General features: G+C 39.1%; 1 protein-coding gene across 4 annotated transcripts in view; it reads left to right on the top strand.

Annotated features, from left to right (window-relative positions):
• The window catches only part of GALNTL6 (polypeptide N-acetylgalactosaminyltransferase like 6), a 627,170-nt gene that overhangs the window by 270,573 nt on the left and 332,503 nt on the right, over positions 1-24,094 (top strand). For all 4 annotated transcript variants that reach the window (XR_006104265.1, XM_042470421.1, XM_042470420.1 and 1 more), the window contains exons 4-5: positions 9,159-9,297; positions 23,703-23,869. Coding sequence is in view for 3 of the 4 variants with exons in the window: in XM_042470421.1 (XP_042326355.1) it covers positions 9,159-9,297; positions 23,703-23,869 (306 nt within the window). In the remaining variant the exon portion in view is untranslated. The remainder of the gene's footprint in view (positions 1-9,158; positions 9,298-23,702; positions 23,870-24,094) is intronic.

The raw sequence follows: 24,094 nt of genomic DNA, 5'->3' as shown, positions 1-24,094 counted from the left end.
GTTTATTTATTGTACTGAAATCAATGGGAGTTAGAAGTGCTTACTACGGATTGGATCATACCCAATGAACTGTAACATTTGTTTATTAAATTGTAAGTTTTCATGCACATCCTTCACTATCTGAAAATAAACTTTTATTGAGATTTTGGATATGGGCACATTTATTCTAATGTCATAGAAGTGGTTATGTTTACTTTGAAGAAAGTACATTTGAGTTTATGGGCATGTCCACATGGACCATTTGCAGCAGTTTCCCTTCCATACTCACATCACTTTGTCCCCAAGGGGCAGGCCCAAAGGCACAATTCAAGTGCAGACATGGGAAAGATGGTCCTGCAATGAATCTTGGCCATCCCTCCCTTAATGCACTTTTTAAAAATGTACTTTTTGCTCCAGATCTTGCCAGAAAATCCAGGACACTCCAGAGTGATGCTGAGCAGCTGTTTATACAGAGCCTCATTTTGCCACCTGCCTTATAGCTGCCTTATTTCTGGCCTCAAAGAGAGCAACTCAGAGGGGCAGACAGCACAGCAAGATATTGTTTAGACAGATGTACAATGTTGCTTTGGAATGGGTGGGTAACAGAGGGAAATCAGGGCAGTTTTGGAGCCTGAGTATTCCTGTTGTGTTCTCGCCATAATACTTGCAGATAATGTGCATCTGGAATTGTAGTGTTCTCTCACTTCCACTTAAAATTGCAATGTTCTGTTCCTTTCCAATTCCCTTGTATCAGTTCCCTTCCACTTATCATTAATGGTCTGTTTATTCACAAAATCGAAAAGAACATTGGTACATGTTGGTACATGATACTAGACAAAATTTCCAAAATATATTTAAGAACCAATCACAGATGGCACATTTTTGCCCTGCTGGGGGACTTGCAAAATGGCAAATAGATATTGGGGAAAAAAATCAATGATATGATAAGTTCCAGATTAAATAGATTAGAAATGGATCAGAAATTAAATTCCTATTTTGAATAAACAAAGAGATGAAATGTTGAGTAAATTTTAAGGGGAGGAGTTGTTAGAAAGTCATGAGATAGTAAAGAAGATCCTAGAGAAGACAAGGGAAGAAGTCAGGGTAAATTTGAGAGAAGTAGGTGAAGTGAGTGTTGGGAAGTGATTAGAATAGGTGAAAGAAGGTAGGGGAAGTGTGATAGAGGGAGAGATGGACAGATGGAGACAGGATGAGAGGATAAGAATGGAAGTGTGTAGGAGGTTTAGGGGGAAAGAGGTTTAGAAGGAATTATAAAGTAGAAGGATGTGAGAAGGAGAAGGAAGGAGAAATGAAAAGGGAGTGAGAAATGGTAGAAAAGGAAGTGATTGAGATGTGTTGGGTGGTGGTACAAAGAAAAATAGATGGAGTATGTGAAGGTGGGAAAGAAATGCTTGTGGTTTGTAAATGCTATTCTCATGATTGATTGTAGTTGTGTATGATGGTTTTTATTTATTGGTTGTATGTTTTTCTTTTTTCTGAATGAAGTGACACAAGTTGCTAGTTCATGTTCTTGTGTGTACCAAAGAACATTGGCATATCACATTCTGTTAACTTACGGCACTGAAAGTAACTGAAAGGATCAATTTAGTTAGTTTTGAATAACAATAACGGGTGAAATACTTTTAAAACTGCAACTGTAATTGTAGCTAATTGCTTTTCAACCATCACACTTGTGTGAAGTCAAAGGCTTTCATGGCCGGCATCCATAGTTTTTGGAGGATTTTTCAGGCTATGTGGCCATGTTCTAGAAGAGTTCAAGAAGAAACATCAGGAATAAACTATTCTAGAACATGGCTCCATAGCCCAAAAACCCACAAAAAACCATCACACTTGTAATTAATTAATTTTTTAAAAAAAATTCCAAGCTCTGATGTGAATAATCAGTTTTATGACAGAAGCAATGTCATTAAGCAAATACAATTACAACTGTCCTGGGCTTTAATGCATGTGTTTGGATCTCATGGTGCACTTCTGAAGTCTTAGGCTGCATCTATACTGCAGACGTAATCCAGTTTGACACTACTTTAACTGCCATTGTTCACTTCTATGGAATTCTGAGAACTGTGATTTTGTGAGAAATTAAGCCTTCTCTGTTACAGACCTCTGGGGCCACAACAAACTACAGTTCCCAGAATTCCATAGCATTGAGCCATGGCAATTTAAAGTGGTATCAGATGAGATCTTTTTTGCAGTGCAGATGCAGCCTTAGAGGTATAAAAATTTGCTTCATATCCCAAAACATCCATTAGTTGCCAATTTACACAGAATGACTGTGTTTGCAAACATTCAGAGGAGATTCACATTGATGGGGCAAATATCTCAGTTTCAGAAAGTCAGACTAATTATTTTAAAACATTATCTGGTTGCTTTGTTTTATTCCAGTGTTACAAACAGAAATAGTGAGACTGTTAAAATAAAAAACACATTGTACCATTCTTTTTTCTCTCTCTCTTTTAGCTTCAAGTGAATGCAATTATTATTGCCCATTCACAAAAGTTCTGAATATATTTATTGCTCTGTAGAGTTCTACTTTGTGTCAATTTGTTCAGCAATTAGCCTACCTGCTATTGTCACTGCTCTGACTGAAAGATCAACATGTTTATGCTGTTGCATGTCTGTAACAGCTTGAGAGAATAATGTTCCCTTTTGTATCTCACTAACCTTTTTGCTTTCTTTCTGCACATTTAGCAAGAAAGTGTTCTTTCCTCAGGATGTTTCCTTTATAGATAGGCACTGCTGTTTTTCAGATCCTTCCACTGAGCTATAGTCAGTGATACATGTTTGGCATGCTAAGCGTTCCAGGTCCAAAACTTGGTATATCCAAACAGAGCTTTGGAGAGTTGCTACCAGTAAATGGAGATAGTGCTGAGCTGGATCAATCAATGATCTAATTTGATTGAAGGCAGCTTTCTATGTTCTGTAATAACTGTTTGTTATTAAAGTCATTGGAGCAGTGAGACTTTACCTAGTGTGCACATGCTGCAAACCAATCTCCAGTTCCTTTGTATAGCTACACTGGTGCATTGGATTTCTCATAGTGCACACACAATCCCAGACACAGCTCTTACACATCCCTTTAATGCTGATGCTGGAGCTCTACAATTTGACACAACAATTCTGGAAGACAGAAGGCGACTCATATTTGACTATTCATGAACTCAAAATAGATAGCCTCCTAGATATGACCCAAGCAACACGAGTCCAAACATTTGCACTCCTTTTGCTCTCTAAGTTTCTACAGTGTAGACCTAGGAGATTTAGGCTTTAAATCTGCTATTAAAGCTAAAGAATACTGCCATTGGCAATACTTACTACATGACATTGTTGCTCTTTTGTCACTACTTTCCTATCAGGTGCTGTTAAGAGTACCCTTTTTCATTGATGGGGAAAACCCATCAATAAACTGATCTGGAGGGTCAGAGATACAGGCTTATGATTTGGTTGGAAGTTTAATATAGTTTAATAATAGACAAGTTGGACCTATGATGTTTAAACCTTGAAACCTACAGGATGCCAACATCAAAGACTAGTATCCTGGTCCTAAAGCAGCTGATCAATCTATGTCTCCAACTTTCATTTTTGCTCCAAGGCCTGTCCGTTCAGTCTAGGCAAGTTGATTCTGGGGAAATGGTCAAAGTTACACCTTTGTGTTTACAAGTACTGCTTTGTAGGCACTAGGTAATTGTATTCTCTGCTTCTATTGGTGTCTGGGCCTTGCAAGCACCATACCTGAGTATCCAATAGTCACCTAAGGCGGGATACAGACTGCCCAAAAGGGTGGTCTCCCGCTGCCCTCGTTTGCTGCGCGAGGGAGTCGCAGCGGACAGACCGTGGGCTCCCTCGCACAGCAAAAAGAAGCCGCAAAAAGCAGCTTCTTTTTCTGGCGCGGTTGTGATGCTGCAAGGCACCAATGGCACCCTTGCAGCATCATAAGGGCACTGAGACATGTGGATGCTAAGTGTCCATCATGTCAAAATGGTGGCGCCCGTATGTACAGGGTGCCGCCATTTTGACACCCTTGTCATGTGCGAGGGGCAAGTGGCGTCTGAAAGCGCCGCCCCTTGAGAGAATGCCTCAGGCAGTCTTTCCTTGCCTAACATAACTGCTGCAGTCCAGCCTTTTCTTACCAGCACCACTTAGTACATCAGTGGGTAGGACAGAGCTCCAAAATCCACTGAGGAATTTCAAAATTCATTTTCATTTTGTCTATACTGGTGACATCTGGAAAATTCCTACTCAGCATGTCATGCACATTCTAGTCCCAGCTGAGACTTTATGGAAAGAGATGATCTCTTATGAAGTGACTGTCAGCATACGTTTGATTATGAGCATACATAGTTTGCATGATAACTATGCTTTTTCTTTTTCTTTTCTTTTTTGTCTAGGCCACTGTCATAATAAATAACAATTTTGGTAGTCAAAAAGCAGAAGTCAATCCCACTCTGTATGCATGTAGAAGAATCATGTTTTAAGCCACTCTCAAATGATTGAAACACCCAAAAGTTCTCAGAAGTATTTGTCAGACAGGGTGGATGGTGGGAGAATGGAGTACTTCAGACTGCAGTCTACATCATCCCCAAATACAGGCTTTACTCTGATGGAACAAACATCAGAATGGTTACAAAGAAACTTATACTAGCATGTTATAGTCACTTCCAATTCTCAACTTCCTCTAATATTGTCCTTTTGAAAATATCCTAAGATCCTTAGGACTGGAGCGTGGCTTTGGTGTGGCTTTTGGACTCTTAGGACGCATGCATCATTGAAATACCATACCTCCAAAGTGACTCAAAGCAGCTTTATTTTGGCCTGTCTGTAACAGGCCACAGTGAATTGCACTTCAAGGTGGGAGACGGAAGAATGCCCAACCAGTAAGCCTCAGTTCCTGGATAGGGAAATATTTAAGGAGTGGTGTGTCTTCAGTCACTGTTATCCCAAGAAGTTTAAGGCTTTAATTGTTATCACCAGCATCTTGAATTCAATCCAGGAGGATAATGGCAACCAATGCAATTTCTTTAAAACCAGTGTAAGATAGTTTCTGTATGCAGTCCAGACACTATCTGCAGCTTTTGTGCCATATTCAGGGACTGTCCCACATTAAATGTATTGCTATAGTCTAATCAGTAGGTTTCTAGTACAGTCGGCCCTTCTTATACATGGATTTTTTTATACACGGATTCAGGAATCCTTACTATAACAAAGGTCCACTGTAATCTTTTGTGCATGGCCATTAGAATATTACAAATAAAGCGTAGTTCAAGGGACAGAGTTCTTTGTAGGCTCTCATTTTCAAGAGAAGTTGAAAGTTAGGGTTTCAAGGATATCTCATTGGTATGACAGCTGCATTTTCACTGGAAATCACCATTTCTCTCTTTTTTGTTAACTGACCTCCAGTCGATCTCAGCCCATGGCAATCCTGTGGATGACACATCTCCAAGATTCCCTAACCTCCACTGTTCTTCTTAGTTCCTGAAACATTCCTAAAGTTTGTGCTCAATTGCATATCTCTGCATTTTAGAATCTTTTCTAGTTCTTTCATAGCCACTCTCCCATTTATTAATCTTCTGATTTCCTGGTTGCAGTCCACATTCTTATCAGTGTTTGATCCCAGTTATGAGAACTTGTTTACTGTTTCTATATCTTCATTGTCTAGGCTGAATTTGTGTAGATTCTCCACAGTCATTGTTTTTGCGGTACTGACAAATTTTAGGACAGTGAGAAGACACAAGATACAAAGTGTTGGTTTTAACCTTTAAAGCCCTACATGGCTTGGGTTCTGACTTCTTGCAGGAATGCCTTCTCCCATATCATCCTCCCCGCACTCTTCGTTCTGCTGGGAAGAATCTGCTTTAACCAAAGAGGACTAGACTTTCAGCAGTGACCCAGCGCTCCTTTTCAGCAGTTGCTCCTAGACTCTGGAACGACCCGCCAGATGAGATCCATCAGATTACCACCTTGGAGACCTTTAAGAAGGCTATTAGGATGGATCTCTTCTGGCAGACCTTTCCAGACTAGGTCCACCTCTATTTTCCTGCCTCCCCCCCCCTTCTCTCCCCTTTTCTACATCCCTTTTTCCATCCTATCTGGTCCCCGCTATACATATCTTTTTTACAAATCCTCCATTGATTTTAACTGTGATTTTATACTACTGTTTTAATATCTGTCTGGTTTAATCTCTTTTTAGTATTACTATGCTTTTATACTGGGGGGAGGGATAGGGGTTTTAGAATTTTAACTGTATCCTCTTTTATTGTTGTAATACGCTTGGATTCCAAGTGATTAAGTGGAATATAAATTATTATTATTATTATTATTATTATTAATCTTTCACAATACCTTTTTGTCTAAACAGGCATATAATGATTAGCTGGTTATGCCGAAGGTCCTGTTAATGGGTGGGTGGGTGCCCTGTACTTTTATTCTTGTTAAATTTTTAAATGCTTATATACAGTTCTAAATCATTGGTGTTTTAATAGGAGAGTATACGTGTTATTATTATATTACAGTGGGCCCTCGGTATCCGCAGGGGATCCATTCCATGGATACCAAAATCAGCTCAAGTCCCATTATTCTTAATAGCACAAGGTTTCTTTGCCCCCCTCCTCTCCTCATCCCTTCCCTCCCTCCCTCCATCCTCCTCCCTCCCTCCCTCCTTCCTTCATTTCCCTCTCCCTCCACCCTCCTTAATTATCTGCTTTCTTTCTTCCTTCCTCTCCACCCTGGCTTGGCTGTGGGGGCACAGCCTAGCTCCCAGTCAGCTGGTCTGGGGCCTGGGCCTGGGCCTGGGCCGGGTCAGAGGCTTGAGGCTTATAATCCCATCCCCAGCTCAGCAGCTGGGGGGGGGGGGTGATGGATTTGTCCCCAATGGTGGCATGGCTGTGTCCGTGCTGCCATTGGGGACAATGTGGGCTTGCTATTCATGGATGCTCAAATCTGCAGATGACAAGTCCGCAGATAAGGAGGGTCCACTGTACTTTTTATCATTTGGTTTTCAGCTGTACTTTATTTTAATCTATGATGTAAACTGCCTTGAGTTCCATCTCAGAAGAAAGGCAGGAGATAAAAAATAAAATAACAATTCACTGTCTCTCCTTATAGGCCAGTTTAGAGGGAGCATGTCAGGCCATATGGTTCACACTACTTGGCCCTGCAAAGAAATCAATGCCTAAAGAAAATACAGAAGATCTGCTTCCTGGGACACTCTCCCTTATAGTGGGGACAGCCTTGTCTTGCTTTCTGGACCAAATCTAGAATTAGAGGGTGCAGAATAGAGCCTGCTTTATGCCAACCCAGATTCTTCCTTACCCTCCCACTTTAAACTACATGCTATTGGGATGCAAGAGGGAAATGTGGAATATGTCAGCACAGAACAAGAACTGTTACAGCCAGGGAGAAAACAACATTAAGCTGACCCAGCCAGGTTAATTTCCATTTGTAGCTGCTGTACAGGAGGCTGCATACATGTGTGTAAAATCCTAGTTCTAGTCCTGACAGAAAGAGAGGCAAGATGGTCATAACCAAGATGGCTATAGCTGCTGCTGTGAGATAGTTACATTTCTATTTTTGAGGTTTTATGGAAGTGCAGAACTGGGAAAGGGGGCATCATCTCATGAAAATTGGCTTTTCGTTTTAGGAAAACATGTTTTTCTCCATTAAGATGGTAATGATAGGACTGAAAGCTTACAGGCAATGTTTGGCATTCTTTCAGAAGCCAGGTGAGGCCTGTCAAGGTGGATGTCTCAACACTTCAGGTAGGGCAGGGATGGGGAGACTTTGGCCTTTCAAATATGTTGGCCTACAATGCTCATGAGCCCTGTTCATCATGGTGAGGGATTATGGGAGTTGTAGTTCAAACAAGATGTTGCATAGCTCTTTATTCCCCCCCCCCCCCCGGCAGAGATGGAATAAGCTGTTGACAAAACAGATAGATTTGCACGTTTGCTTAATTTCTATGCTTCTACAATTTATTTCTATGTATTATTACTCCAACATCAGTCTCGCTGAGTTCTATGGTGCTAACTCTCAAGTAATAACTGCAGTCTTCCTAGTTTTTTGTGATGTAAAATAAAGGTTACTTTGGTAGTTGCCAAGACTGAACTAGCACATGTAGTTAACGGGTTGTTCTCTGTTAGATGATGTTGGGTCATGTTTACTTCCAGATACTTTGAAAGCTTATAGATCAGACCACAGTAAAGGTCAAAAGCAAGCCAGCTCTGCTTGCCAGTCAAGTGATAACCCTAATATATCATCACACTGTCAAGTGCTTGTATAGAGAAAGGAATAAGCAGCCTGGGACCATACAGTTGTTTTAGGACAATGTGGTTGATAATCAGGGGTTCTGATAGGTATAGACCAACAGATATAGAAAGTACTAAGTGATCTATATCTTGTTAAGAATGTACTTCACTTTGGCAATATTATCTTCCAAGCACTACAGGAACATCATTTTCATACAGTTCTCTCCCCACTCCAACCCGCCACACACACTGTTGCCCAAACTGAGGGAGGGAATCATCTGTGGAAAGAATCATATGTGGGCAAAAGAAAAATGGATTAAAGAACGAAAACAGTAGCAGCAGGGATGACAATAAGGAGGAGGAGGTGTTTGCAGATAGTCTACTTCTGAGAAGAGTGTGGGGCTGTGTTCATCATCACCCACTGTCTCTTCAAACTGGGCTACTGGTTGCCATTTGAACATTCTTAAAAAGGGAGATCTGCCAACAAAACTCACTCACACCCAAAGTTTTCTCCGCTTAGGATAGCAGAGAAAATAGAGGGAGTGTCCTAACCCTGCTTTAAAGGCACAAGTTCTTATATTCAGACTTGTCATCCTCCTTGTTAGTAGAGAAATAACATTGGAGGTGAAACGGATGGGACTAATTTCCAAACCAATAGGTTTGCTGTTTTTATTTGATTTTGATTTTTTATTATTTTATTTTATTTTTGTTAACTGGCTTATTATGTCTAGAAGGAAGAAAATCCTAAGGCACCGATTGTATACTCTAATGTGCACTAACTGTCATTGTTTCATAGTTCAGACATGACTTGTAGCATGGTTATTTACCACAGCACTGCCACATACTATTCTAGAGAACAAATTGTTGACCACTTCTGGATGCTTAGCATCTAGTAATGATAGCCTTTTCATATAATTCCAGGGAAAGGTGAACAAGGAAAGCCATACCCACTCACAGAAGAAGACAATGATGATTCTGCTTATCGGGAAAATGGTTTCAATATTTTTGTGAGCAACAATATAGCCTTGGAACGATCACTGCCAGACATTCGTCATCCTAAGTAGGTAGTTCAAATCTGACTGTTTCACTATGTACCTTCTTATGAAAATGCATTGTGATTTAAGAGATTATTAGAAAAAATAGATGAAAGATTAGAAAGAATGTAATGTCTACTTTTATTTTCATTGATTTTGAGTGAGAAACAAAGGGAAGTTGTGAGCTGCCATGTAGACATTGTTTGGCTTTTCAGTCTTGGGGGATGTGATATTTCTTCTGGCAGATCACAGTGGCAGAAGGTATGGAAATAGGATCAGGCAGCTTTCCCAAACCTTCCCACATGATTGCAAGACACATATAATGACTCTTAATTGATAAATACAGTACAAGTCTTGGAATAATCAGAGATACCTTTTCACTTCCATCTGCTTTAGTGCTAAGGATACCTTCAAGGTGTTCCATCATGATAATCATCAACTGACACTAGATTATGATTATTACTATATTATGGGAATGATTGTCAAAACATTGTTTCTACAGAAAAAGTGTTTTTGTACAATAACCTATTTATGCAACAAACAAATGAAAAACAGACATTTTGGAAAGGAAGATATGTTTTCGCACACCAAAAAATGTAATGTTTTTGAAATGATTGAAAAATGCTCAAAACACTTTCTTATCATCTAGTAAGAATAAAAAAAAAATCTTTGTACTACTGCATGGAAAAACATAACAAGCAAAGATGCACATCCTTATTTTAGTTGTTTTGTAATTTATGAAGTGTTTTGTATTGTGTTTTATCTGATCAATGAGAATTTTATTAATAGAACAGCAATGGTGCAAAGTTATATGACATTTATTTACTTGTTTGTAAAAAATTGTTTGTAATTTACTTGACAGATAAGACTAAAGAAAAGGTACACAGCCATGCAGTTAGCACAAAACTTTATCTCTACAGTTGGTCAGTCCAATGGCTTTAGAAGTCAAGGAAGTTATAAGAAACAATTATGTTGACAGTTTGTTTGATTAACCTGACTAGTGCCTCGAGGTCTATTTGACTCAGTATCCTCTCAGAACATTCAACAACAATTTAAGCAAAGATTAATGTCTAGTAAAGCAATTGTGAGATGATGTTCACAAGAAAAGAAAATGTCAAAGATAGCTGCCCTTGCAGGAGTAATGGCTAGATTTAAAAAAGAGATGATTGTCACACTTAGCAGCACTATGTATTAACCACGACCAAACATAGGATCTAGATTTGCTAACATGAGTTCATCAAGAGTTGAGATTACACTGTCTTTTTCCTTTCAAATGATGACACCTGAGACATCTTGTGAAAATTATAGTAATCAGATGTACAGCTGACTGGACAGGAAGTGGAGTTACAGTGGTTCATTGTGAACAAGTGTTCCATCCCAGAGTTTTCCAATTCTGAGTGTTTATAGATGAAACTGTGCTCACAACAGAATGGTGGCTTGGTTGCTGAACTAGCTGACTACCTAACATTATCATTTTCCAGGTAGCCAAGGTGCTGTAGGGGTTTTACTAGAAATGTTTTGGCTTGTTGTGGTGAAGGAATTGGATAGAAATGCTAAGGTGGTCCTAGTGGGAGTCTTTCATACATGTTGGGGCTTTTGGAAGACATCAGAGAGCTCTGTGCAATCACGAACCTGTACTAAATGGTATCTAGTCCCTGCAAGACATAATTGGAGACATTTCTACAGCTTTGCAGTCATTGATAGATTGCTCTCTGTTGGGGTTTTGACTTAACTGGGAATCAAAATCTCTGTAGGCATGGGAGATTAATTAAGCTAGTATGTCTCAGAATGCTAATGTATCTGGTTTTAGTTGAGAGCAATGAAACAAGTAAGAGACTGACTAGAGTTGGGTGTTGGTATTAAATCTTCCTGCCCAAACTCTCATTGGCTTTTGGAAGTTCTCCTGCTCAAACTTCACTAAAAAGAGTAGTAGATGTGCAAGAACATGGCCATGGTGCTTCGATTTATTTCAGTGGAGAAACTACAGAAAAATCATTTCTTTAGCATACACTCTATGTTAATAGCTCAATATAGCATATATTTACTTCTCTGGTCTTTTAGTTTGGGGGTTTTATAAGATGCTCATCTCATTTAAAAAAAAAAACGTATTAAAAAATCTTTCAAGAAAGGCAAAGCATGCCCTTGGAAAACCATGTATTAATCTCTATAACCCAGGGTTCATTTGCATATGATTAATGCAAAGACCTAACTCTGTTTTATCTAATCTATTTGTTTTAAATATTTTGTTTTTGCCTTTTGGCTGGCAAAATTATCCCCAGGTCACCTGAAATTATCTGCAGCAATTCCCACTGGCCAAGAATGTTTCCAGTTAGATGGGATTTTAATACATAATTACAGAGCATTAAAGTTACATTCAATTGCATTGTTGGCATGATAAATATGCACTACACAACAGCTTGTGCTCTAAAAGGATATCCTGATTTTTACTGGTGTTGAAAAACACTGCCAGTGGAAACAATGCAGAAAATCATTAGGGACAAAATGAGGCTGAACTGCCACTTTTCCCTGTAGTGTTTGTCAATATATCTGCTACTAATTTGTTTTTCACCCACTGCTAGCCAGATGGGCTGTGACATTTCTCGGGATATCCCCAGAAGCAGGGCATTGTCAGACGTGTCTTATTGGGAACATCAGCACTATAGTGGTTCAGCTCTTTCCTTGTAATCAGCTTTCCTGCCATGAACCTATTTGGCACCTACACTGTTCTGCCATGACTTGCCAAGAGACCATATAGTACTCAGGATGGGAAACATTTTAATGGAATAAATATAGCAGTTCACATATTCTGCAAGCATTGTACAGCCAATATGGGTGTGCTAAATACATGTGGTGTGCATATGAGTGGCCTGGAAAGCAGACACCAACCCTGCTTTAGTGGGATTTTCTGCAAAAGAATCATGTGTATGCAATTTATCTAAACATAGACTGCATCATCAGCAATCCTATTTTTTTGTAGACCTGTTACAGAACTGGGAAAATTACTTCTGGGGATACAGTTCCCAGAATTATCATTTAACAAGTACAGTATATATTGAGGATTCTAGTGTTGAAAGTTTGCTTTGCTAATTACATAGTCTGAAGTACAATTGTACCATCTATATGTGCATGGTATCTGGACAGAAAGGCCAATGTAAGCCTTGATGCTGGGAGGCGTGGGTGTCAGAAAGACACCTAATGCTGCAGTTGTATCCCTTCCTCCATATACTTAATTTTCACACACTTCAAATATAAACAGACTTTATAGAATCCCAGATTTCCATAATGTGGATCAGAGCTGGACAAGGCAAAGGACAATATGCTTCTTTCCCCTCATTCCATGTGCAGGAGTAGAGCACACTGGCAATAGTTTATTACTTTCAGCTTTGGTGCTCAGAGTTGAATCTCAATATATCCACACCCTCCAACTATCCCAATCTAGTATGGACAATCCCAATTCATTCTCTGTCATCTCACTTTTTCAGCTACTTTAAAAAAGCTTTCTCCTTCTACCATCTCTCTTTGCTCTCAACTTACTTCAGTTGCCCAAATTGAGTTCAGAGTGCAAAAGTAGTTCAGTGAGAAGAGGGGACAGAATTTTGCCCTTCCCAATAGACGTAGGCAGAAGCAACTGCTGCAGCCTCTCCTAGTTTATGTATTAACATTAAGAAATTTTACATCTTCACATGCTGATGCTGTTTGGCCATAGATGTCCTGGTTTTCATATGAGAAGTATTGGAAAATATGGGTTTCTGAGGGTATCAGGCTAGGGAACACACTCCAGGGGGATGTCACAACTCCTTCCGTAGTGATCTTCAACCTTTTGTTACCACCTCACTGTCCCTAATTGTGGATTTGGTCTGAAGTGACCAGTATCCAAGTCAATTACCATGAAATTTCACTTCCTAATGTGTTCACAACATTGCTTTTCTAGTGTCATATTTTGTGATGTTGTCATTCTTCCTGTGTTTTAACACAAGTACTCTCCATTTTAAGTAGTTATATGGAATGCAGCCTTAGATATAAGCCAGATTTCTTTCATGCAATTAAGGCTGAAAGGTATCACAGTATCTAGGACATCTTAAGACATTTGTACAGTTGTTGTTGTTGTTGTTGTTGTTGTTGTATGCTTTCAAGTTGTTTCTTCAAGAGTGAGAGCATGTGACTTGCCCAGGGTCAGTAGTGGGTTTCATGGCTGAGCTGGGAATATCCCTACGCCACAAAAACAAAAACACAGGACACATCACAGGAAAGCTAACAGTATCTCTTACGCCAGCGAGGTGTGTTCTTCTTAAGGTAGATCATGCTATGGGGTTCAGAAACTACCATAAATTTTCCTGTAATGTGATAGCTGTAGTATTGCCCATCTGGCTTTCTCAGCTATTTTAAAATTGTCATCTGATTTTATATTCATACATCCATTTCTCACTGGATGCTGTGAAGGGCAGCCGCAATAAGAGACATAATAGTATTTTAAAACTAGTTTTCTTAATTATATGAGTAAACCACATTCCTATATATTCCTCTGTGTGTATGCATGTGTGTGATAGTTTGAGTGAAGCTGGATGTAAATTAGATAGAATGAATTATTAATTATTACTAATAATTACTCTTTATGTTTATGCTATGTGTGTCTACAAATATCTGCACAAAACAGAATACATGCCTCTAACTAAGCATACATTTATTATGCAACATGCTTAGCATCTCCTTATTAAACATGTACAGGGCTGTTTATATTTATATATAGTTGCTCCTGTACCCAGCTTGGCCTTACAAAGAAACCCTTTGATCTGCCTCTTTCTTTCACTATCCCGGTACAGTCAGCCCCCCTTATCCACAGATTTTTTTATCCATGAATTCAAGCATCCACAGATTGAAAATATTTTTTTAAAAATTATAAATTCCAAATAGCAAACTTTGATTTTCCATTTTATCTAAGGGACACCATTTTGCTATGCCATTCTATTTAATGGGACTTGAGCATCCACAGATTTTGGTATCCACGGGGGGTCCTGGAACTGAACCCAAGTGGATAACAGGGACCCACTGTACTCTGTCTGCCACTGAGCTAAGTGCTTCCTTTCTCTTGCCCACCATGTGCTCATTTTGTAGTACATTTCTAAATATACCTATTTTAATGATAAAAAAAATAGCTGCTGCAAATAATATTATGAGAGCCAGCATTGCATAGTTAAGACTAGGACTCTAGAGAACAGCCATTGAAATCCACTGAGGCTGCATCCACACTGCAGTTGTAGAATTCTACAATGTTGTAGAATTCTGAGAACTGTAGTTTGTTCTGGCACCAGAGCTCTCTGACAGAGAAAGCTAAATGTCTCGCAGTTTTTTTTAAAGTATGTTTTATGTTTTAAATTCCACATTGTTTAACTGTATTTTAAGGGGATGGGTGGGTTGAGGCTTTGGACTGTATATTTTAACCTTGTAAGCCACCCCAATTGCATTTTGTAGAGAGGCGGAATATAAATAAATTTTATTATTATTATTATTATTATTATTATCATTATTATCATTATGTCTATAGTTATCTATAGTTCCCAAGATTCCACAACACTGAGCCATGGCAGTTAAAAGTAGTGTCAGCTGGATTATTTCTGCAGTGCAGATGCAGCCTGCAGTCCAGATGCAACTCTCTCAGCTTCAAAAAAAAGCAATGACAAACCCACTCTGAACAAATCTTGGCAAGATAACCTCGGATAGGGTCACCTTAGGGTTGCCATAAAATGGAAATGGCTTGAAGGCACAGGAAAACAACAAAATATTATATAGTTGTTGTGCACCCCTTTCCACTGCAGAAAAGTGCCTCCCTGCCATTTTTGTACACTACTGGAGATTTTTAAAAATATAAGTATCCTGTCAATCCCTGTTGTTATCCACAAACCAGTTAAGTATTTGAATTTAAAGCTAACCCAGGAAACAGCCTCATTCCAAATTATCTGGCTTAATGGATGAGGCAGGCCATCTATTAGCATTTTTAATTTCCTCTTTGGTACAAATGTATGCTGTAATGTTTGTGCCTGTTGATAGCTCTGAAGCTTTGAGCCTCTCTCTCATGGTTGGAAATTATTTTCCTCTCTCCCCTCTCCCTACCTCCAAGCTAATTTTACAGACCTGTCAAATGGTCGTGGAAATTACCAGTTATCACTGCTTTATCGAGTTCAGCTGACAAGGCTAGATTGGAATAGAAATGCAGTATGACTGAAGCTGGCCGCTGTAAATTGAATACTTTGACACAGAGAGACAATTACTATGTAAATCTTTGCTTGAAAATGTTTTAGGCTGGTATTTTTCTGTTGCGTGCTTGTCACTAACTTGATGTCAGGTAGGTATTGTAGTCCCCTTGATAAAGAGAGAGAAAAGGTCAGCTCTTTAAAAAAAAAACCAAAAACCAAAAACCCTTTCCACCAGGAATGGATGTGCTGACAAAAACTGAATGGAAAATTGAAACTTGTACTTTTTCTCTTTGTTCTGACTTTGTGTGGCGTGCTCTTTTGTCAGAATTCTTTCTTTTAAAAAGCAGAAACTGGGGCTGAAGGAGGGGGTTCTGCTTTTATCCTCTTTGAGTTCCTGCATTATTATTTTTTCCTTCCCTTTCCTTTTTCTGGCTTCCTGAATGTTTTGTGGAAAATCTGTATAGCATGCCCTTTTTCTGGTGATATTATCATATGGGAAGGCAGTTTACAAGCCTATGGATATATCTGGAAGGCATAAAATCTGGTATCTGGCCAGGGTTCTGCCACTTCTCTTCCATAATGTGCATAAAATATTACCGCTGTAACTGTGGGGTCAAACAAATTGCAGCTTTTATGAATTGACTTTTTCTATAAACTGACTGAAATGGTGCCAACATTCCCTTCCTTTTTCATAATTTAAAAAGCTCAGGCTGCTTTGAAATGTGCTCCTACAGACATTTCAACAATGGGCCATTGAAGGTTGTCATTTTGAAAATGCACATTAGTGGAGCATGGTTGTTTACACTGCAGTAGGTTTTGTAATTATTAAATTTCTATTTAAGTTTATAGTTTAAAGACAAGCCAGTTCCACTTATTTTAGTAATAATCTTTACACTGTGGGAACATAAAACACACCTAATTTTAAATAACTCCGTAGTAGCTATTTTAAGTGACTATTACACCCTGCATTATTTAGGTTGCTTGCAAAAGATCTTATTATAAAGGGGCAATGTTTTAGAATATAAGCAAGGGATCTTTGGGGATAAGGGTGCACTGGTATCAGAGTAATATCGTGCAGACTGCAGAAGTAGTTGGTTACTTGTAACCAGTTACTTTTTGCAAGCAATTAATTCTACGTATATCCCATTTGTATTAACCTATATCATGCTGCATTTGCAACTAACAAAAAAATAACTTTTATAGTGCAGCTATAAATGCTTAGTGCCTTTATAGTTCATGGACTGTAGCTCACTAAATAGTGGAGGAGGACTATCACATGGTTCAAGTGATGAATTATGTTTTATCTCATTCTTGAAAAGTTGCAAGAGAAGCCTGGGTTGCATATGGGCTGCATACTGCCCGGCGATGGGTGAATGTGATAAGATCCACCTTGAGAAAGTTACATTCCCGGTCTATCCTAGCAGCGAAGCTAATGTGATAATCTCCATAATCTAGAGGAAATGATGTACCCATCCACCTTAACTTTTTTTAAAAGTCATCCCCTGAATCCTAACAAGAAAAAGCTATGAAATGGGGACATTGATTTGTGAGAAGGGAGCACTGAACAGAGAAGTGTAGTGCTTCATCTCTGTACAAGCTATTTTCTCATTTCAAATACACCTCCTCCCCCTCCTTCTCACAACATGTATTGACAACTTTGAAGCTTCCCAGCAAGAAATGCTTACTTGGAAACCCACAGCAAGAAAATAAGAGTGGATTATTTGGATAGTAGAAAAATTACCTTTGCCACACTAGTTAACCAAAAAAACTCAGGCAGTGGCCCAGGTGGCTGGGGAATTTGGGATGTTACAGTCTCAAAAGTAACTTTGCTAATCTCATAGAATCATAGAGTTGCAAGAGACCACAAGGGCCATCTAGTCCAACCCCCTGCCATGCATGAAATCTAAATCAAGCATCCCCAACAGATGGCCATCCAGCCTCTGTTTAAAGACCTCTAAGGAAGGAGACTCCGCTACACTCCGAGGGAGTTTGTTCTACTGTCGAACAGCCCTTACTGTCAGGAAGTTCTTCTGAATTTTGAGGTGGAATCTCTTTTCCTGTAGCTTGCATCTATTGCTCCAGGTCCTAGTCTCTGGAGCAGCAGAAAACAAGTTAGCTCCCTCCTCAATATGACAAAAGGTCAAATATTTAAACAGGGCTATCATATCACCTCTTAGCCTTCCAGGCTAAACATCCCTAACCTCCTAAGTCATTCCTCATAGGGCATGGTTTCCAGACCTCCTATAGACATGCTCCAGTTTCTCAACATCCTTTTTAAATTGTGGTGCCCAGAACTGGACACAATATTCCAGATGGGGCCTGACCAAAGCAGAATAGAGTGGCACTATTACTTCCCTTGATCTAGACACTATACTTCTATTGATGCAGCCTAAAATCATATGGGCCTTGTTAATGGCCACATTGCACTGTTGACTCATGTTCAATTTGTGGTCTACTTGGACTCCCAGATCTCTTTCACATGTAGTCTCATTTAGTCACGTGTCACCCATCCTGTATCTGTTCATTTCATTTTTCCACCCTAAGTGCAGTACCTTACATTTCTCCATGTTGAAATTCATTTTGTTAGCTTTGGCCCAGCTTTCTAATCTATTTAGTTCATTCTGAATTTTGATCTTGTACTCAGGGGTATTAGCTACTCTTCCTAATTTGGTGTCATCTGCAAATTTGATAAGTATACCCCCAATTCTGTCATGTCTGAATTAGAAATTAAAGGGAAAATAGTCATTGAAGAATGGGTTAAGCAGACTCTATGCTTCTACTTGTCTTCTAAAAATGCCTGCTGCTGTTGGCCCCTTTCTGTTTTGTATAGCTGGCGCAGCTGTGTAAAGGCTGTGCCAGTGATACAAGCAACAGAAGGAGCTCCGTTTCCCTGCAGTGGCACGCATGCGTCATGCCTGCGCTGCTCCATTTGGAGGCAGCACGGCCGTGACATCGTAATGGCGGCACCCATGTAGACAGGGCGACACCATTACAAAGCCGCGGTTATGTGCTAGGGTTGAGGGGCATCTGTAAAGGATGCCCCGAGGCAACCCTAGCATGTATCCAGGCCAGCACAAAGCACCAGTCTGGATACCGCCTTAGATTGGTAATGTTTCTTCCTCTGATCTTCGCTCCATCTGTTTCTGAGTTTACGCCTGTTCTGCATGTAATATTTTCTGCATACATGTTGAACAGATAGGGTGATTGAATGCATCAAATATCTACTGAAATGTGTGTAGCTGGCATGCCATTTTGTAGCAAACATGTTCCTAGACAAGATAATTTTCTGCTGCCTAAACAAGTAGACATATACGGATACAGAATCTTTTAGGCGCTTGACCTAACACTATTTTTCCATCATACTTTAAACAGCAGTCTACTTATCTATTGAACATAAGTGATGGATTTAAAGGACCAGTGGAAACTCAGAATCTCTTCAGTTGTATTACAATTGACAATGCCCATATTAAATGACCTTCTTCATTCACTGTGAAAACTTGAGGTGCTCAATAGCCCTAAAAATTCTCATTTCTTGCTTGAAGTAGAATGATTTCCCATATGGAAAAAATATATATTAATCATCTGTTTATCGAACTGGAAGCAATAACAACTACTGCAACAAAGGAAAAGTTATGAATTTAATGCTAATTTCTGTTGAAATCACTCATAGGGATTTCCCCAAACTTTCACCTGTAAAGTTGAAATGTTTTAAAGTTGGTTTATGCTTGAAGGATAGCATAGGGGTTGCTGTTTAAACTCAAGGCTTAAAGGAAAACAAACATGGGCTTAATATTGAACCTTATTTTATTTGCAGAAAAAGCTGTGGTCTTGCTAAGCAATGCCTGTGTTTGTTTAGGTAAAACTGATTATGATGTTGAATTCTGCACTTAACAAATGATATGCTATGTCTATGTAATTTCCCACAGTAACCTGACTGAACAAATAGTTACCTGAAAGAAGAAATTGTTTTCCAGGGGGCAGATATCTGTTGTAGCATGATGAAGTAGGATTGAGGGGCAGAGGTGTAGTTGTAAATTTGAAGGATGTGTATTTATTGTGACAGTCCCATATAAATGTCCTGAAGAAGAATGCAAAAATGCAATGAGCTGTGTAGATCCACACATGCATACACATATGCACATAGTTCTACTACTACAAGTTCTTCAACCTCTTCTCATATATTACGTTCTCGAGATCTCTTATCATTTTTGTTGCCCTTCTCTGAACCTGCTCCAACTTCTCTACATCTTTCTTAAAATGAGGAATCTAAAACATGTATCATTCTGATGGTTATGGTCAGCAAGGTAAAGACTTATTGCTACAATGGCAACTTTTTGAGGTACAAAAAAGCAGTTTATGTACAATGGTCAAATACAAATCTTTTAGTCCCAGCATGAGCTTCCTTCCTGCTTTATCTGGCCTCAAATACCTTTCCCTGGCTTCAGGTATCTATCTCTTGGTCCCTGGCTCTGTTTTAGTTCTTTCTTTCTCTGACCCTTCTCCTTTGGAATAATAAGTGACACATGTCATCAGGAAGGTATGCTAGATGCAATTCTTAGACTAAGAAAGTGCATTCTACTATCTATTCTTGATATTTATGTTGATTCTATGAATGGCTTTCTTGAATACATTAAGAATTTTGCAGAAAGGAGTGGGCTTTTTCAAATTAATCCATTGATTTCATTGAAGCAGCAGTCTCACCAGTATAGCAGTTGCCTTGAATTCTTCCTTAGTCTCGCAAAATGTTAAAGAAACAAGAGCTGATTTAGGCATTTGTTTAAACTTGCTCCACACAAGGATATGGGAAGTATTTGTTTGAAAATGCTTAGACATTTCTTTGAACTTGGCAAGTCTAATAAAGCAGAGTTCTCTGTTGTGGGGAGGCTTCTAGGTATGTTCAGGAGGACACTTTCCCGAATCCTGACTGTAGTGCTCAACACATAACTATCAGAAGTAGAGAGGTCAGCACTAATATGCTAGGAATGCAGAGAATGAGTTGCTACAGGCATGCTTGACTTCTAAACACATGTTGAAGATGAACCAAACTAAGTTAGACTGATGTCTCTAGATTCCTTGAGCAAAATAGCGGTATTGAAGAGCTGGGCCATGTAATGGAGATGGCTCTTAAGATAGAGCCTATCTCATCAAATGAATTTCATGGCTCTCCAAAGTTCTTGGTGCCAGATGTTTTTCCCCCAGAACCTAGGCTGTTGAACTCTAATCAAACGGCTTAAAAATCTGTATATCACAACTGCCTTTTAGATATACATAAAGAATGAATTGTATTGGTCACTAAATGCATATGAGAGAAAGAAAGAAATTGGCAGCATGAGCTTTTGTAGGCTTTAGTCTTCTTCCTCAGATGCATCTGAGGAAGTAGACTGAAGCCTATGAAAGCTCATGCTGTTAATTTCTTTCTTTCAGATAGTCTCAAAGGTGCTACAGGATCTCTCTACGTACTGATACTACAGACTAACATGACTATTATTATTATTATTATTATTATTATTATTATTATTATTAACCTTTATTTATAAAGTGCTGTAAATTTACAGAGCGCTGTACATACAATCTTTTAGTTAGACCAGTGGTTCCCAACCTGTGGGTCGGGAACCCTTTGGGGGTCGAACGACCCTTTCACAGGGGTCGCCTAAGACCATCTGAAAACACATATTTGCATGTAGCAATGAAAATAATTGTATGGTTGGGGGTCACCACAACATGGCAGCCAGGCTGGTTACTGGCGTTTCCAGGGCCAGCCATATAACACCTGTGCTGAAAGATCTTCATTGGCTGCCCATCCGCTTCCGGGCTCAATATAAGGCGTTGGTGATCACATATAAAGCCCTAAATGGCTTGGGCCCAGGATTCCTGAAGGACCGCCTCTCCCCGTATATTCCGTCCCGCACCCTCAGAACATCTGGGCAGCAATTACTGAAGGTGCCTGGGGCCAGGCTTTCCTCCACCATGAAGAGGACATTTTCCATCGCCGCCCCGGCCCTTTGGAACACGCTGCCCACTGAGCTCCGCTCATCAACCTCCCTGGCCCAATTCAGAAAGGATTTAAAAACCTTTCTGTTCCAACAAGCATTCCCCGAATAATATCCTGTGGGCCTCCCTCCTCTTCCGTGGCCAAGAGGTTGGGCTAATGGGGCTTTAAGCTTGTTATTTTATTGTATTTAGTTGTATGATGTTATTATTGTATTGTATCTACTTTGTTTTAATACATGTTGTGAGCCGCCCTGATCTTGAGAAGGAGCGGGATAAAAAAAAACTAAAAAAAACCAAACCTGTATTAAAGGGTCGCGACATTAGGAAGGCTGAGAACCACTGTGTTAGACGGTTCCCTGCCCTCAGGCTTACAATCTAACTATATCTTTGAATTCTAAAAGCATATGAGTTAAAGACATGCCTATTGATATCAGTATTTTGATAAACTGACCTATGTGTCATCAGTTTCATAGTAGATGGCAAATAACAAATGTTATTCTTATGTTTATTACATAGTTTCAGAGTTGTTTCACTATTGAAGTCTTTATATGACATTATTGTAAAATGATGAAACGATGAACTGTTTAATTGTGCAGTTGGCATTATACAAATGTAGTTGGTGACTCATTAAGAAGTTCATGAAATACCTTTATGTCTTTCCATTTACATTTGGATGTTCATTCACTTCCACTTATCAGTCAGTGGAAGCTCCTCATTTCTCCAGAGGCATAATTGCAGTTACACTTTCAGTGGTGCTGATTATTCTGAGCATTTAGTTGCATTCAGTGGATCTACTAATAGAGTTACATTAGCACTGTCTGTCCCTTTGGGAATAGGAATTAAACTAAAAGAAAAAAGTAAAGTGGATATTTGGAAGATTTCAACTATAGATTTGACTTTGGCTTTGGAAATCTCATACAGGTGTACCATATATGCCCTATGAATCTCTTTCTATGTGATCAATAAAGGTGAACGAGATTCACCAGATGTTACTGTCTTGGTGTTTACACCAGAACTCACATCCTTGACCACCCATTAAATCCCAGATCAAAGTATGGATGATACATTGGCCTGTTACAGACTGCCAAAATAAAGCTGCTTCGGGTCTCTCTGGAAGTATGCTATTTAAATGATGCATGCATCCCAAGAATCCGGAAGCTGCACCAAAGCTGCACTCCGGTGCTTAAGAATGGAGTGTGGCTTTGGTGCGACCTCCAGACTCTTAGGACCCATGCATCATTTAAATAGCATACCTCTAAAGAGACCCAAAGCAGCTTTATTTTGGCAGTCTGTAACAGGCCTTAGTGTCACATCATAGCCCAATGAACACAAGGATTCCTCCTCAGATGCCATTCTGTGAAAGTAAATTTTTTATCTGATGGTGCTTCAGTGTGGGTGTTGCACATACAACAGACATAACTTCTGCAATAGATTTCTGTTCTCGGGTTATTATTTGAGGTTTTCCATCCTTTTTAAATTGGACTCAAGCATTTTCTCATCTTTTGGTCAACCCAAATGAGACATGAACAACAATAAGAACAGTAGTAATGGTAGCACAAAAACAATGCTGATTATAATAATGATAGCATTTTATCATATATTGTAGTTTGTAGACATATATTTTAAATTTTATATCATTTTTGAAATGGAATGTGCCCCAAAAGATAGAATAGGACTCACATCTCTGGCAAGATATTAGCAAAGGTAGACATAGATTATTATAGGTTATGAGTGAAAATCCATAGGCAGCTGGGAAATCATGGTGGTCAGTATATCTTTATGGGAGTATTGACAGACATCAGTATTGTAAATGTGGAATGCTATGGATTTACAGTATGGCTGTTCTGCACATTTATTTAGGAGAAAGCCCTAAAAAATTCAGTGGGACTTCCAAGTAAGCTCACATAGAGCTTTTAGTGGTGGTTCTTCTATAAAGTTTTCCCTTTCTGGAACATGAAACATTCCACTAAAATAAAATTAAAAATTAATTGGCTATACCATCTGACAATTTTAACATAAGAGTTATCTGATTTCCAGGACAGAAGGTTTACCTACGGCATCAATATGCAGCACAGTCAAAATACAGACAAAAGATCACAGTAAAAATCATTTTAATTGTTTGCTTATTTGATAAACAGCTTTATTTTATATGGGGGGGGGGGGTTAAATGATAAATATTGGAGAGGTGCTGAGCCTGTTTTGCTCTGTTATATTCTTATACAATCCTTTTTCCCCCTTCCTATCCTCAGCTGTAAGCACAAGGTATATTTGGAGAAGCTTCCAAACACTAGTATAATCATCCCATTTCATAATGAAGGCTGGACTTCACTCTTGCGGACCATACACAGCATTATCAACAGGACTCCAAATAGCCTGATAGCAGAAATCATTCTTGTGGATGACTTCAGTGACAGAGGTAAGGCAAATGGGATTAATGCTTTCAACAGTTGCAGATTGTAGTTCTCTTATAAATTATAACAAAATTGATTCTCTCCTCTTCCCCTGTCTTTTGAGGAAATATCTCTCTCTTTCTATTTTAAAAACTCTATGTTCAGTTCAGTATTCATACTAAAATGGTTCTGTTCATTTGTTTTCATCCAAAGTCTGATCTATTTTATATCAAGAGCAAAGGAAGGTTCTG

Source organism: Sceloporus undulatus, chromosome 5, assembly GCF_019175285.1.
Source record: "Sceloporus undulatus isolate JIND9_A2432 ecotype Alabama chromosome 5, SceUnd_v1.1, whole genome shotgun sequence".
NCBI classification, from domain to species: Eukaryota; Metazoa; Chordata; class Lepidosauria; order Squamata; family Phrynosomatidae; genus Sceloporus; species Sceloporus undulatus.
Note: the sequence above shows the minus strand (reverse complement) of the source record. Positions and strands in the feature narration are given on the sequence as shown.